This window comes from Sitophilus oryzae, unplaced genomic scaffold (assembly GCF_002938485.1).
Source record: "Sitophilus oryzae breed Bouriz unplaced genomic scaffold, Soryzae_2.0 scaffold_358_pilon_pilon, whole genome shotgun sequence".
NCBI lineage: Eukaryota > Metazoa > Arthropoda > Insecta > Coleoptera > Curculionidae > Sitophilus > Sitophilus oryzae.
The window spans coordinates 1,269,402-1,285,187 of record NW_022146927.1 but is presented as its reverse complement, the minus strand read 5'-3'; the positions used below and the strand labels follow the sequence as shown (position 1 = coordinate 1,285,187).

The following is a 15,786-nucleotide window of genomic DNA, read 5'->3' as shown; positions in this document are numbered from 1 at the left end:
GGTCATATTTTATGAAACACCCTGTATATATTTTTTAAAAATCTGAAAATATGTAAAACAACATAATAAAATATACGTGTTTTAAGAGTTTTTCCGAAAAACTCACCGGTTTTTAAATAAAAAATATTCTAATATTTGAGGGTAGTTTCGCCCCCTTAGAATTCGAGTTTCGAAAAATCCCTTCTTATCGAACCTCTACACCCTAAAGTCAATCCGTTATCCAAAAATCAGCTTTTTACGTCAAGGGCTTTAAGCAGGATCGTGATTAATCGATGACCAGATTTTTCAAAACACCCTGTATACATTTTTAAAAAATCTTAAAATATTATTCTGAAAATTTTTCAGAATAAATAAATACCTAAATATTGAAACTTAATAAGTAAGTACTGAAACATACAGCGCCATAATATCTGGACCTCCGCACCTTATGCTCGTAACAGGTTGAAAAACAATGTACTATCTAAAACAACTGATGCGTTATTCTCCAAACTGTTTCGAACCTCCATCGACAATCGACCGATGCAGCAGCGTTCCTTTCCCACTCCGATTATCTCGACCACCGCCCTGTTATGCTCGTAACAGGTTGAAAAACAACGTATCTAAAATGACTGCTTCTCCAACCCGTTGCGAGTCTCCATCGACAATTGACCGATGCAGCAGCGTTCCTTTCCCACTCCTGTTATCTCGATCGCCAGGCGTTATGCTCGCAACTGTTTCAAAAAACCTGCTTCTTTTATATCCTATTATTTTTAAGCTGTTGCAAACCCAATACGACCATAGACGGTATCGAGTGAAGCAGCTACGTTCGCCTTAGCGCATTCCCCACTCCGTTGTCCGTTGTCTCGCCGCCTGTATCGATGGTTGACGAAATAACATGTTTTCCATCCATACTAGTTGTTTTTTGAAATTGCTTCGAGCAGCATAGAATTTCCTGACGGTGCAGAGCGCCGACTTCGTTTTTCGTTTCACGAGATGCCGATCTTTACGTGTTGTTATTTTATATCTGTTATTTTTTAGAATTAGTAACGATTGCGTTATGTTATTTATAAATAATTGTTATAAAATAACAGATAGTTAAATAACAACCCATCACTACCAGGAGGTATTCAGGAATTTCCAGGAGGTATTCAGGAATTCTTTAGCTATTAGGAGGTTTAGTGTACAGAATTTGGGTCAGCTGTTTACCCCTCGGTATAATCTATAAATTGGCTGGCATGTTTTTTATTAGGTGAAACATATTTATAAAAAAGTTTATACAAAAATAAATAAATAAATAAATAAAAATACCTTCGTTGTTTACCACTGCCATTTTTAAATCTTCTACCTTTGACAGTAAACCAACCATCCCCATGTTCCGATTGGTTGGTGTCGTTATTTATCGTTTCAGAGGAGCTGGCAATACTGTTACTGGAATTGGTAATGTTGTGCATGTTTTCCCTGGACTGACCCTGTAGAAAATGGAACGCCCAGTATATTATTTCGATATTCAACGGGGAATTCATATATCTCCAAAATACTATTATGGTTGCCTAAAGATTTTCCAGAATATTTTCACATTTATGTTTTAGTTATTTTTATTACTAATTTAATAAATACGAAATTTTTTTTTAAAATTGTTTTCTTCCTTGATAAAAGTTTGTGCACATCAACAAAAAAAATTGGCGCCGGGAGGCACGCATAGCCGCCCATACTAAAATATGTTAATAAAAAGTTGGTAGGCAGTTCTTTTAGTTTCAAAGTAAAGGAATTTTTCCGACTTTGACTGATTTTGATGTTATTACAAATTTTGTTGCCAATATTCCTAATCTTAAATTGAAAACCGCGTTTCGCTAGCTACTGTAATTTTGGAGTTACGATTTTTTAAAATTTTAACCCCCTCCCATACCCCCTTAACAACACCCTACCCCCACCAAAAACTAATGGCGAGATTCTCGGGTGCCACAGTATTTTTGTGCCAAATTTGGTTAATCGGTTTAGCGGTTTTTTAGTTATCGTGTTACAGACAGACACCATGAAAATATTTTGTATTTAGGTCATCTATGACCCAAATAACTCATTTTGGGTGAAATTAAAAAAAAAATTTTGCCGATCTTAATAACCTGGCTAAAAAGTAAATCTCAAACTCGACGTTTTTCTCATTTAAATAAAAAAAAGTCTTAAACTGAAAGGAGTAGTTCATTTGTCCCAACCAATTTTCAACTTACCTGAGGCACTAAGGTCTCTACAGAACTAGCATACTCGTCCAAAGAAAGACTTTTAGTCAAGCTATCCTTTGTCAAAGTGGTTTTGCTTTTTTGCATCAGAGAAAACGGTTTTCTGGGAGGTTGTTTCTGAGCGTTGGGCATTTTCTGAGGCGCAGGAACAACACTGTTTGTACTATTTCGATGAATCTGATTTGCCGATGGTGGATGTATTTTTGGACGTAAATTTGAATTAGAAAATTTCATATCACTAACCTAAAATAGTTCGTTGGTTCTAGTAAATTTTGAAATCAAATAAATGTGTCAGAGAAATAATTAAACATAGAGACAACTTAAAATAAACAAAAAAAATGCCCAAAAAATATGGCAATTTTGCAAGAACCAAACATATCAGGATTCCTCTATGTGCACTTATTTCTCTATGAAAAATAAAGTAAAAAATACCGGTTTTTCAGGCCTCGGAGTGGATTTGGCAACAGGGGAGGATTTTTGAGGATTATTGGGCAAGGAAAATCTTGATTTTTGATTAGAAATATTCGGAGGAGTCACTTGAATAACCTTATAAAAGTTAGAATACATTTTTACAAGCAGAGAATATTTTTTACGCATATAAAAGTAGTTTTTATATAAAAAAAAGTAGTTTTTTACATGCTCATTCCATCATAAAAAAATTACACGTAAAAAAGTACGTTTTTTACAAGGATACTATAGAAATAAGGATAGTTCGATTCCTATCTTCCTGCACTGTCAGTTTTTTTACGTCATCTACTGACCGAGTTGAAGTTAGCGCTAAAGATTTTAGACAGTGACAGTTATTTTTGCATTTGACGGACGAGCGCACAGTGCGTTGGAAGATAAATTTAGCGGGACAAAAGCGTTTGGTTAGAAATAAGCCAAAAAATGTATACTGATAAGAATAAATAGTAGACATTCCAATTGATACAAAAATGCATGAATATTCTTTGTATTTCGATACATTTTATCAACCAAATTTGGTCGTTTTCTGCTCAGCAAGGCAGAGATCATACGAAAACAAAATATTTACAAGTGCTTATACATTTTATTAGAAAGCCAAATTATGTTGAAGATTGCCAAAGGTATGTACTTTTCTACTGTACGTATATTATTTGTTAAAACCCTTCGTGCCTTTGTTCTGCAGATATCAAACTTTCACTTTTTTTCAAATATCGATATAATGAATGATGTAGATCTTTTGAGTTACCAATAGTTACCAACACAGGTAGTCACAGTCACAGGGAGTTCAAGCTTAACAGGCGAATGCCCAAAAAGATTCATTTCAATTGGATAGTATAAAAACAAAACAACTTCATCAAAAGGCACTGAGGTTAAAAAATTGTCTTAGATACTTACTATATATGAATTTACAATTACCGAGTGTTAAAATTAAAATTAAAATATCTATCATATTTATTATTTTCAAAATAAAATATATTTTTTTAAAATAAATTATAGAGGGTGTCACAAGATTACAAATTAATTAAAAAAAACTCCTAAAGAGTTTTTTGATATCATAATTTTATGTATTTGGCAATAGTTTACAATACGGTTTTTGTGTGTCATGTACGAATAATATCATAGTTTTATTATCTTGTATTTATTTATTAATAAATTAAGTTGTTAATAAATAAATAAATTTAACCATATAGTTGCTATATATTAGACCATTTGCTACGTTCTTAGATTTTAAGTCCCAAACATTGCTCTTGAGATTTTGTCCCGCTAGAATAACCATCCGCCGCACTGTAGAGCGCTGGTCAGCGCGTGACGTAGCATTCCACGGCGACTACGACAGCGGCGATTTGACGCGATCGAACAGTCCTTTAGAATATATATACAGTCCTTGCGTTTTTTACGCATAAAAAATAGTTTTTAGACAAGAAGGGAATAGTTTTTAACACATATAAAAGTAGCTTTCAATATCAAAAAAAAAACTTACTGTTCTACTCCTTGTCAAACCCTGAACCGTTCTCTGAACCGCAGAAGTTCCCGAACCATTTCTAGTAGTACCGCTACTTCCGGTACTTCTCGCGTCAACTTTAGGTCTAGGCGGTACGATTTTTGCCGAAGCACTCTTAGTTAAAGCCGTGGAATATGCCGGTCTTGTCGAATTTACCACTGCTTTAACAGTCGAAGCTGTGGTAGGCCTGATGACTGAGCTTTTTAAACTACTCGGCTCGGGTTTATTTGACCTACTACTAGGCAATGGGGCGGTAGGTTTTTTGTCCTGTTGTTGTTCTTGGTCGGTTTGACATTCCTGGTTGACTTTGACAACTTGAGGACGCTTTAGGGCTAATCTGTGGACAAAATTAGAAAAAAAATATGACTTCTATACTATTTAACTTCGATTTTCTCAATTTTTCCACAAAAAGTAGTATAAAGAATCTCAAAACATAATAGTTACCTGGGAAAATCATCTGTACTGGTACTTTTTTCGGCACTTTCCACATCAACTTTCCTTAAAATATCATAAGTCCTCTGATCTTCACTGGGAGAATCAATGTTTTTCACTGTGGCACAGCTTGAGAAGAAATTTGCCACATTTTCAGTCAAATTCAACCCAAACTCTGACAAATTCTTGTTTTCAGACGAATCATCATTTTTTTCTCTCTCAATAACTGTTTTATCTCCGTCATCAGTACTTACAGGAACTGTAATATTCTCTTTTACAACCATAGGAGTAGATTTTTCTTCAGGACTACCATTATTTTTAGGTTTCCCAGCATTTTTAAGATCCTCATTGCTTTTCTTTGTGTTATTCTTTGAATCAACATTTTTATCTTTTGCAGAAACTATTTTTTCTTTTTTTCCAACAGAATTAACCTTTGGAACTACCTTAGAAGCAGCACTAGCCTTAGGTTTCCCTTCAGACTTCTTCTTAACAGTTTGTTCGAGTTTATTTACCTAAAAAATACAATTTAACAGCGAACACTTACTTCACTGAGACTTAAACATATACCTCTATGTTTTTGTTATCATTTGGCTTGACTGGACTGCTAGCTGCCTTTGAAGCTGTTTTATTTTGATTTTTTACACCATCATCAAGCTCAGAGGGCTCAAAAAGCTTACCTTCAGGTATAGTCTGGTCAATTGGTGGTAAAGGACTCGAAGGACATGAATTACATGTACAACTCTTGCCTAAAAATGCAGAAAAATTATAAAAATAACAAAATTACAAGTTTTTTAAGTCCTTACATTTGTTTGCATGTAGTCTAGGACTAATTTTGCCAGGATTAGGACTGTTTCTGCCACTACCCAAGTTAGGGCTTGATTTTCCCGACTTATTTGGTTTAACTAGGTTAGTTTTAGACACATCCCAAGCTAGAAAAATAAAAAAAAAACCTTATATTTAAATCAAAGCATAGAAACTGTCAAAAATACCTAGAGATGTTGGTCTCTGAGGCACTGGGGTATTCTCGTATTCCCATTTAAGTCTAAACCAGTCAGCCAAAGCCGAAAAATCTCTTAAATAGTTTTCTAAAACCAAAGAAACCTCTTGACATTCAGTGAGGCTCTCATGAGTCTCTACTGTATTGTATATCTCAGCAATCTATAAAAAATACACAATAATACTGGTGAATTACAATTATTTATGTATCATACTGATCTCTGTAAATTTCCAAACAACAGGGCCCAATATCTAGCTCTTAGTTCAGATTTTTTGTCCCTTCCTGTCGAAGCTGACCTAACTCTAGCTCCTGTACGAACTCTCATGTTACCACTCTTGCTAGGTGATAAATCGGATGCTCTAGGCGAACATGGAGGCTTCTTTGATATTTTACCTGAGTCACAACAAAAAATTACGTTAAAATTTCAAGGATATATAAAAAACAATGAACTATAGAGCTTGACACTCCTTCATTATTTTGAACATCAATTATCCCATTCCTATTTGGTTTGGTTAAGTATTATGTGGGCTGCACAATTATGTCCAATTTCTATATAAGCGACATCGATTTACATAGGAAAACATTGAAGGGGAAAAATTATAAGACAAGGCCAAAGGAAGGGGTATACAAAACAACAACTACTCACTGCGAATATCGTCGGCTGCGATGCTAAACGTGAGCAAATTCCGGGCTTCTCTGCCTTGTTCTTGCACCAAAAGACGTACCTGTTCCATTTTTTGGGAAAATCACGGTAAAACCGCGATAGTTTTTGCAATTTTCATCAAAAATCTTAATGAAATCTACGAAATTATTTCAAACTGGTTAAATTTGACAGGTATTTTTGAAGTTACGGTTCCAAACAGATGACGATCCTGACGTATGACATTTTGAGGGATAGGTTGGAAAATTATATTAATTTTTAATGTAAAAATTCAAGAATTTGGGTGATTATAAATGTAAATAGACTTAATTTGATATTTTATACATATTCAGCTAGTAAATTTTACGTAAATAGGGGCTTAGTGGCATTTATTTTCTGGGTAATTGCAAAAGAAAGGTACAGCTGTTCATGGCGCGAGAATTTTTAAATTTAAAAAAATTGCTGTTGCTAGAGGACCGCGAAACGGATGTTTAAAATAAAGTAATTCTCCGTTTTTTGCATTAAATCCTGAGAACTCAACAATTTACATTAATAAATTTTTTACTTTTTAAATAATATGCAAGCTAAATTAAACTCACACAAAGTTTTTTCAGATCACTTTTAATTTTTTTAATGGTAATATCAGTTAGTTTTTTTGTTTTTTAAGTCTATTTAGTTTTTTGGTATTTGACGCTTCTTTTAGTACCGGGCAATTAGTTTATTTTATTTATCCGTTTGTCGGACTACTAAACACTTCCATATAAAGAGAGCCTAAACTTCGCGCTAATAAATTTAAATTTAAATTTAAAAAGTAAACACAGTAGTTTTAAATAATTTAAAACTTTATTTTAAACTATAGGTACATACATTTAATAGCTATCTTAACCAAAATAATAAGACCATGCTTGGGAGAGGACATTTTGAAGTACCCAACTGACAACAAGGCTTTGAATAGGCCTTCCCGGTATAATTCCATGATTATGATGTAAATTGTTGTTTCCAGAACCCCACCTTTAAAAAACAAGAAAAAATATATGTTTTATTAACTCCTATATTATAAATGTCTCCTATTTTTTTATTGTGATATTGTTAATATTATTGAATTATGATTTTTATGATAATAACGCATTATGTTTTTGTTAAAAATGTACTTACTGGTTAAGAGTTCTTTTAGTTTCCGGGATTGGACTAGCCGGAATAATAGTACAACATAACAAAGCCACAAAATATACGAAAAAAATCTGCAAATATCACAATTATATATATATATGTAAAACTATCAATAAGAAAAAAATATATTTACCTTATTTGTCATGATGTTTAATAAATTATATCTCACATTAATACAAGAACATTTAATATCAATTAATCGTTACAAAACTTATAAATGAACTTATTTGGTATATTTATATAATACTTTTTGGTTTAACAAACATCATAAACAAAACTTTTGTACTGTTTGTGTCTGAGAGGTGTTACAGTGACTGAATTCTGTAAAGCATCTGAAAATTTCACTTTTAACTCTCAGTTTCTTTATGATAATCGTCACTTAAATCTGAAAAAATACCGAATTTCACCAAAGGAGAAAACATCTTGTATTTTTGATACTTATCGGTGATTTTTAGAATGTGTCCCATATGTTCGTGACCCATGATTTTAAAACACCTCTGTACAAATTATAATAATTAAATATTATCCACACTCATTTTAAGCGTTTCATCGAATTCCAAAATTTCTTTTGAAATTAAGACGCCCAATTGCAAAAAAGCAGGGTCTATTTTTCATCTGATCGGGCCCTAAGGCCCAAGCAAAAATTCGGGCCCTCTTTTCCAATAAAATTCAAAAATTCAAAAAATCCATTTGAAAAAATCGAGATATGATTAAAAATACGATTTGGGCATATTTTAACCGACCCGGACAAGACACGAGAAACATTAGACGATCAAATCTATTTTTCCAAGGCTCCTTGATTAAAAATTGGTGTTTTTAACACAGCCATGGCACTCTAAATTGAAATTTATAAAATACAATTTTGTTTTAAGCGAAAATGTCAAAACTTGACTTATGATCATTCTATTCAGAGTGTCATTTTCTATCAAGTAAAGTAAAAAAATACCGAGGGTGCCATTTAAATAATCAAAAGTTGTAGTAATTTCCGGTGAAACAGGAAGTGACCGAAAAGAATTGAATACGTCAATCAATCCTAATTTATGTCATATACTATATATACTTTTTTATATAACACAAGAAATAAATGGTATTCTATATTTGGTTACTCTCCGGTAGGTATTTGCAGGTATTTGATATTATTTAGATATGTTTTTATATTGTTTATAACAGACTTCATATATCTTTTAGTTTTTATCTGTTCAAAGAAAAGGGGTTAAACTTATGTTTTATTAATAAAAAGAAAAGAAAAACTAAAGATATAATGAGCAACGTTGGGTTTTCCACATGGGGATTCACACGCATCGCTATAAAACTTGATCTCTGGTTTATATGTGTTTGTCGTTTTCTGCGTCTAGAAATTACAGGAAGTATAAATAACGAGTGTCAATAAACAGTTTGCAATTAATTTTACTCTTGATTGCATACATATACAGGATGTTCAAATCAAAAATTATGAAAAAGTTCCCGTAAACATGAGATTGAAACATAGGTAGTTTTAAAGATACCTGCAGGATGTTAAAACTTTTAAATAAGTATATGTATATTTTTAAATTTGCTTTTTCATTATTTATTTTTAAATCACTGTATAAAATTGCTTATTAAAACTTTGGTACTGCTGAAATAGTTGTAGTAAAAATTGCTAAAAAAATAATAAAATTACTTTTAAAAGATTTTATTTTATTACAAAGGTTGCATATTAATAATTTAAATATTAGAAATTTGTGATTGTGGGTTTCTGGCTGCCAAAGTCGTGTCCATGTCCGTGACCATGTCCATGGTCTTCATGACCTGATCCTGGACCTGTAACAAAAATATAACAATATTAATATTTATAAGTACCTATACAGGGTGTCCCAGAAATAAGTGCAAGTATTTTAAGAGGTGGTATAGTATCTGGTCAAAAGAAACATATTTGTTTGCAAGAATGCATCGAAATATATATTATTTTGTATTTAGACATTGTGAATGATTGTAAAGTTTTAAGTATAATGTAGTACTAATTATATTTATTCCACTAATCTTAACTTTCTGCATATAAGAAAATGACATAACTGACCAACGTGAGTGTTTGGAGAGGGTCCCAAGTGTCCACTACCAGTTTGAGTAGGTCCAGCATGGTTTGGAGCTAACTGTTGTGGTGCAGGGGCAGGGGCAGCTAAAACAGACTGTCCAAACAAGGAAACAGCCAAGAGCGCTGACAACACCAAAGCCTGAAAAAAATAACAGAAAAACAGTTTTAATATAATATACAGAGTGTCAAAAAAATGTACTTCGGTAGGATATTCTACAGATAAAAATAAAACAAAAAAGTTCCTATGAACAAGCCCTAAAATGCTTCCCGAAGAAATTGCAGCTCTCGAAAGGTTAGATAAAAATAATATATTTTGTTTGTTTTTAAGAACATTGGTAAACCACTTTTACTGAAATTTGGTACTCACACGTATTTTAATGCCGAAGCGAATGGCGATTGTGAAAAATTCAGTAACGAAATTTTTGGACCGAACTTTGTAACACCCTGTAGGGTGCCACAGCGGTAGTAGCTATTGCTAAATTAAATCACATTGTAGCCCCATCTTTAGTGAGCATTTTGTTTTTTTAATCACCACATTATCTCTTTTTGTATTGGATGTGCTGTTTTAAAACGAACGTCTCGGAAAAATTCAGAATTCATCTCGGAAAAGGCAGAAAGTTTTATGTGTAAATAATCAAGGCGACATAGACGAAAACGGATTTATGAGTATTTGCAATGTGAGAAAAACGGTTGTCAAATTAAAAAATGCCATTATCTGTAACAAATGTTGCTAGTATTGTGGCTTTAATTGAGGATGGCCGAAGTCAACGTTATGTATCCGATACCCTGGGTATATTTTGAACAACAGTCCAAGATGCCTGGAATCGGTATATGGAAACTGGAAATTTCACCAGGCGAGTGGATATTAGATATTAGTCCCTTAAAATGTCTTTACCTTTTTTTCTAATTTTCATGTTTTAGTTAAGTAGTTTACGTCTACGTTCTGATGTTTGATTTGATTTTAAAGCTATTTTCGAGGCGTTTGTTTTAAAGCAGCATATCTCCAATACAAACCGAGATAATGAGGTGATTAAAAAAACAAAATGCTCACAAAAGATGAGGCTAAAATGTGATTTGATTTAGCAATAGCTACTACAGCTGCTGCATCCTACAGGGTCTTACAAAGTTTGGGCAAAACACTTCGTCTTATTGTTATGCCCTGTATATGCTCAAAATAAATTTGGAATAAAAATTGCTGAGGTAGCATCCGTTAAGAAAGAATTAATTTACAATTTAAAAAAAAAATCATCAAAATCTAATGTGTGGTTCGCGAGAAATCCAACTTTGAAATTGGGACTAGTTTTTAGTGGCCGTTTTTTTTTGCCGGTGAGTGTATAAGTATTATTTTTATTTAACCTTTAGAGAGCTGTAACTTCTTTTAGATACACACTTTTTTGACACCCTGTATACTAATAAGTTTATACAATTTGTCAACTTTACAAAACAGATAGTAACAAAAGGCTTCAAACCACCGGTTCTAGAAGACAAGAAGATTTCATTTGCCAAAGAGACGTAAGTATCTTGGTGTATATTTTGATCAAAGGCTCACATGAAATACTCATATAGCGAAAGCAACATCGAAGGTTGCCATCTCCATCTCCCTAGGCAGATGTAGGAAGATTTTTGGGAAAAACTGGGGACTTAAGCCTAAATTGACTCTATTGTTATAGACAAGGAATAAATTACTCAAACAAAAAATACACTGTAATATAGATAAAAAACTTACCATAAATCTGAAAAAAGCGGCCATATTGTACAACAAAATTATATTTTGAACAGTTTCGAGCAAAATTTAAATGATTTATATAATGATTTTCTCTAAAATCTGCTTTTTATATGCCAAAAATCTCTAGACTATCAAATGTCATAGAGTTTTTTTTCTATTAAAATTCATTTAGTACCTAGTGTAAACTTGACTTTGTTCTTCTAAAGACTTTGATGGTCAAACATATGTACGGTTATCGAAAAGGTCATACGACTATTGACAAAATAAATAATTTGAGATTTCCATGAACATAACGATGTCTTTATTTGTTCAAATAATTTCTGAAATATTTTCTTAAATAAAAACATGTCGTATGTTTTGATACCCATTAAGTACGATTTTAATTATTTTTAAACATGTGTGTTTATGTAAATTTTTTATTGTTTTGCCTTTTAAAAGAGAAGATTTTTTAATATCTAGGAATTGACAACATTCCTGGAACACAAGAGAAAAATATATTGAAACAAAATGGTAGTAAATGTAATGAAGAAATTGAGAGTAAGAAATTGTAAAAATCAAATTAAAAACCGCATCAATATTAGACATCTTTATTTCTGTAATAATTATAATGACTTGGCAAATTGGACGCAGTGGCGTAGCTACCGAGGGGCTAGGCGGGGCAGTGCCCGGGGGCCCTCAAGCTCAGGGTGCCCTCGAATCCTTACCAGAAATCTCGATCGAACTGAACTTGATACCCACTTTCAAGAAAAAAGGCAAAGAAAAGTTAAAACACATTATGATGAATTAGCTGCTGATTTCCAAACCGAGAAAAAATATTTAAAATTCAGATTTTCAGTAATGTACTAGACACAGTAATATCTCAGTTAGATACACGTTTTATTGGTATGAGTGCAGTCTGTCATATATTCGATTTTCCAACATTCGATAACACCAACATTTTTATTACATGTTGATGAAGCAACTTTATTACAAAAGTGTGACGAATTCCAAAGAAAATATTTAGATATAATATATAGTCTGTGAAATGAATAACTTTGAATTTGACAGTTTCCGCGGGCTTTTCTAGTGGTAATTTTATTAGGTTAGCAACTTGCGGCCATGCTGACGCAATGCCGTCTCTAATAGAAAAGCCTTGGAGCGAGATTTATGACGTCACTCTAGTTAGATACCTATTAGATACTACGGATTAATAAATATATTGTCAAGGTCAAGGGCTAAAATGTATTACTGGTTGCCTGCACAACCGGAACGTGTCAAGAAAAATGGCGTATCCGCCAGAAATTAAAAATGTATTACTGGTTGCGTGCACAACCGCAACGTGTCAAGAAAAATGGCGTATCCGCCAGAAATTAAAAGACTTTTTCAGGCGCCATCTTTTAGTCAAGTCGAGAAGTAAGGGAATCAGACAATGGAATTGTCTGGTATGAAGAAGTACGCTTTCCGAGAATTGGGGAAATTTCGAGAAGCAGTCAATAGAGTATATAAGCCGGAGCCATCGACAACTGAGACAGTTTTTGAAATTTGAATATACCGCGTGGAAATTGAAAATCGGACAATTTGGTGAAGGAATCTTATAAATAGTTAGTTTGTTGTGTGTTATAAGTTAGTAATTGTGTATAAAGTGAGAAAATAAATTCGTTAAGTATTTTATCGTGAGTTTAAATTAGTGGACCCACGGAATCCGTAACAATTGGTGTCAGAAGTGGGATTCAAGAGGATTTTAAGAAGAAATTAAGTGGATTGGACGATTTTTACACCGAATTTGGGAATTTTTATGGTTGGTACGAGACAGCAAGCGAAGAAAATGGAGGAAGTAAGCAAATTATTGGGCGATTTTATGGAGAATATGAGAAGAGAAAAGGCAGAAGAACAAGAGAGGGCTGCGAAAAGAAAAAGCAGAAGATCAAGAAAGACTCCGTAAAGAACGAGAAGAAGAGCGAGCCCGATTAGAAAGAGAAAAGGAAGAGGAAAATTACGACGTCAACAAGAACAGGACCGGCTTGAGAACATTTTCGAAGATTTAAAAATTCAACGACAACAAGATAAACAAGAAGAACAGGACCGGCTTGAGAAAATGTTGGATAATTTGGAAATTCGTTTGGAGGAGCGACGTCAGAGAGAAAAGCAAGAAGAACAGGACCGGCTTCAGAAAATTTTAGAAAATCAGGAAATTCGACTTCACAAAAACTTCGAGGATATGAAAAAGGAGCAACAAGTAATGTTGGAAGTACGTTGCCAGGAACAGCAAAATCACCTTCAAGAAGCCGTAGAAGATCTTGAGGAACGCCTTCAGCAGAAGATAGAAAGATTACCACCTAGTTTTACCTCAACTAACTCAAGCATGGACTGTTCACCAATTATATAAGGAAATAAATGGAGTGCTAGAATGCAACATAACGGAAGTATTTACAGCTATGTTATTATTCTTTACAATTCCTGCAGTGGCGGATTAAGGGGGTGGGGCGGAAGGGGCGGTCCGCCCCGGGCCCCTTCTTCTAGGGGCCTCCAAATCTTAATAAGTAATTTTTTATTCAACTGGTAAACAGGCCAATATGTGTTTAGTAGTTATAAAGCAGTTTGTAGGTGGAGTATGCAAACCATACGTATACGCAAACTAAACACAGTATAAATGGAAGCAGATATTTACTTAATTATCAATTATTAGGCCCCAGTAATTGTCAATGATATTTTTCTATTTACGAAATTAAATCAAGGGGTAATTTTCTTTGTTTAGAATATCGAATAATTATTATTTTTTATATTCGAATAATTATTATTTATTCTTGGACCTATATAGGAGTATACCGCGATTTTGTAAAGGGCCCCTTACAAAATCGCGGTATTTACCTGGAACGGTCGCGAAAGTAACGCGGCTTATATGTGGAACCGGTATTCCCATCACTTTGTCATCAAAAATTGCCATTAAATATATGCAAACATTCGCTCGGGGATTGTTTTATTACGTCAAATTGCATTCGTTTTTCAATTTAAATGTATTATTATAAGCTTTAAAAAACTTGATGTTATCGTTTTTGAGGCCTTTTTGGAGCTGGGGCCTTTAGGGTCCCTACATAAAAAACGGCACTGCCGATGAATAACATGTTTATATTTACAGGATGTCCGCGGACTGTCTTCATAAAAATTTTTGCTTGTTCTAAAATGGTAATTCCTGTTTATACTTTTCCAAATTTCCATACCGTTTTAGACATTGAGCTTTAGAGAAAAATAAAAAAACATGAAAATGTAGTTGAATTTTTTGAACTAGTAAAAATAAAACGCCTTTCTATGGTAATATAATGTCGTTCTCATTTTTTGATAGATTATTATTAACAGAATTTTAATCAAAGTTATATTTTTTGGTGTTTTAAAATGTTAAAGAAGCACAAAATTTATTTAGTTCAATGCTACGGAAAGGGTGATAATAGTTATCGGAAAATGTGATACTTTAACATCAAAAAATATGACGTTAATCAAAATTAATTATAACGATTTATCAAAAATGAAATCGAAATTATATTACCATAACCTTTTAATTTTTGGACTGTTAGTTTTTAGGATTTTTGGGGGATAAAATTACGTTAAAAACTACATTTTTATACTTTTTTATTTTTCTAAAACGGTATGGATATTTAGGAAATAATAAACGCCATTTTACAACAAGCAAAAATTCTTATGAAGAACGCATTTTTTTCAAAACGTCAATAATTAAAAAGTTTTTCCTCTTGTAATCTGTGTCTGTCTTTTCCTCTCGGTGCGTCCCAGAAATAAGTGCTAGTATTTTCACTGGTAGTATAGTTCAACCCCAGAAACAGGCATATGAGGTTTTTTTCTCGAAAAAAAATTGAAAACTTCCCAAAAAATTTTTGGGGAATTTTTTTAGTTTTTAGTTAAAAAAAACATAATTTCTTGTTACCATGACAACATAGGTATTAGATTAAATTTACAAGAAAGAAAATCCAGAAAAGATGCAGTGGTTCTCAAAATTTTAGCAAATTTTCGTAGTAAAATAACTCCGTTATTTTGGACTTATCCGAAATTTATAAAATACAATTTTGTTTTAAGCGAAAATGTCAAAACTTGACTTATGATCATTCTATTCAGAGTGTCATTTTCTATCAAGTAAAGTAAAAAAATACCGAGGGTGCCATTTAAATAATCAAAAGTTGTAGTAATTTCCGGTGAAACAGGAAGTGGCCGAAAAGAATTGAATACGTCAATCAATCCTAATTTATGTCATATACTATATATATACTTTTTATATAACACAAGAAATTGTAGTAAATAAATTTTTCGTAGTAAAATAACTCCGTTATTTTGGACTTATTGAAAAAAGATAAAGAAAAAATATGTTTCTTTTATCTACCACCCCTTAAAATATTTGCACTTATTTCTGTGACACCCTGTATATATATATATATATATATATATATATATATATATATATATATATATATATATATATATACAAAATTTGCAGACCGGGGGCCAATTGAAAACAAAACCGCATCAAAGCCTGGATTTTAAACGAAGTCATTGAAACTTTTGCGAATACTAAAGCTAGGAAAAAATTG

General features: G+C 32.7%; 1 protein-coding gene across 2 annotated transcripts in view; it reads right to left on the bottom strand.

Moving 5' to 3' along the window:
- The window catches only part of LOC115884872 (S phase cyclin A-associated protein in the endoplasmic reticulum), a 67,840-nt gene extending 61,368 nt beyond the window's left edge, over positions 1 to 6,472 (bottom strand). Inside the window, exons 1-10 of one of the 2 annotated variants that reach the window (XM_030903579.1) lie at positions 6,255 to 6,472; positions 5,823 to 6,001; positions 5,601 to 5,769; positions 5,415 to 5,540; positions 5,179 to 5,357; positions 4,624 to 5,123; positions 4,159 to 4,516; positions 2,646 to 2,759; positions 2,205 to 2,456; positions 1,288 to 1,448 (exon numbers count right to left, since the gene is read on the bottom strand). In XM_030903579.1, the coding sequence (XP_030759439.1) occupies positions 1,288 to 1,448; positions 2,205 to 2,456; positions 2,646 to 2,759; positions 4,159 to 4,516; positions 4,624 to 5,123; positions 5,179 to 5,357; positions 5,415 to 5,540; positions 5,601 to 5,769; positions 5,823 to 6,001; positions 6,255 to 6,342 (2,126 nt within the window). In that variant the 5' untranslated portion in view covers positions 6,343 to 6,472. The remainder of the gene's footprint in view (positions 1 to 1,287; positions 1,449 to 2,204; positions 2,457 to 2,645; positions 2,760 to 4,158; positions 4,517 to 4,623; positions 5,124 to 5,178; positions 5,358 to 5,414; positions 5,541 to 5,600; positions 5,770 to 5,822; positions 6,002 to 6,254) is intronic. The other variant, XM_030903580.1, reaches the window with a different exon arrangement.
- Positions 6,473 to 15,786: the final 9,314 nt, after the last annotated feature.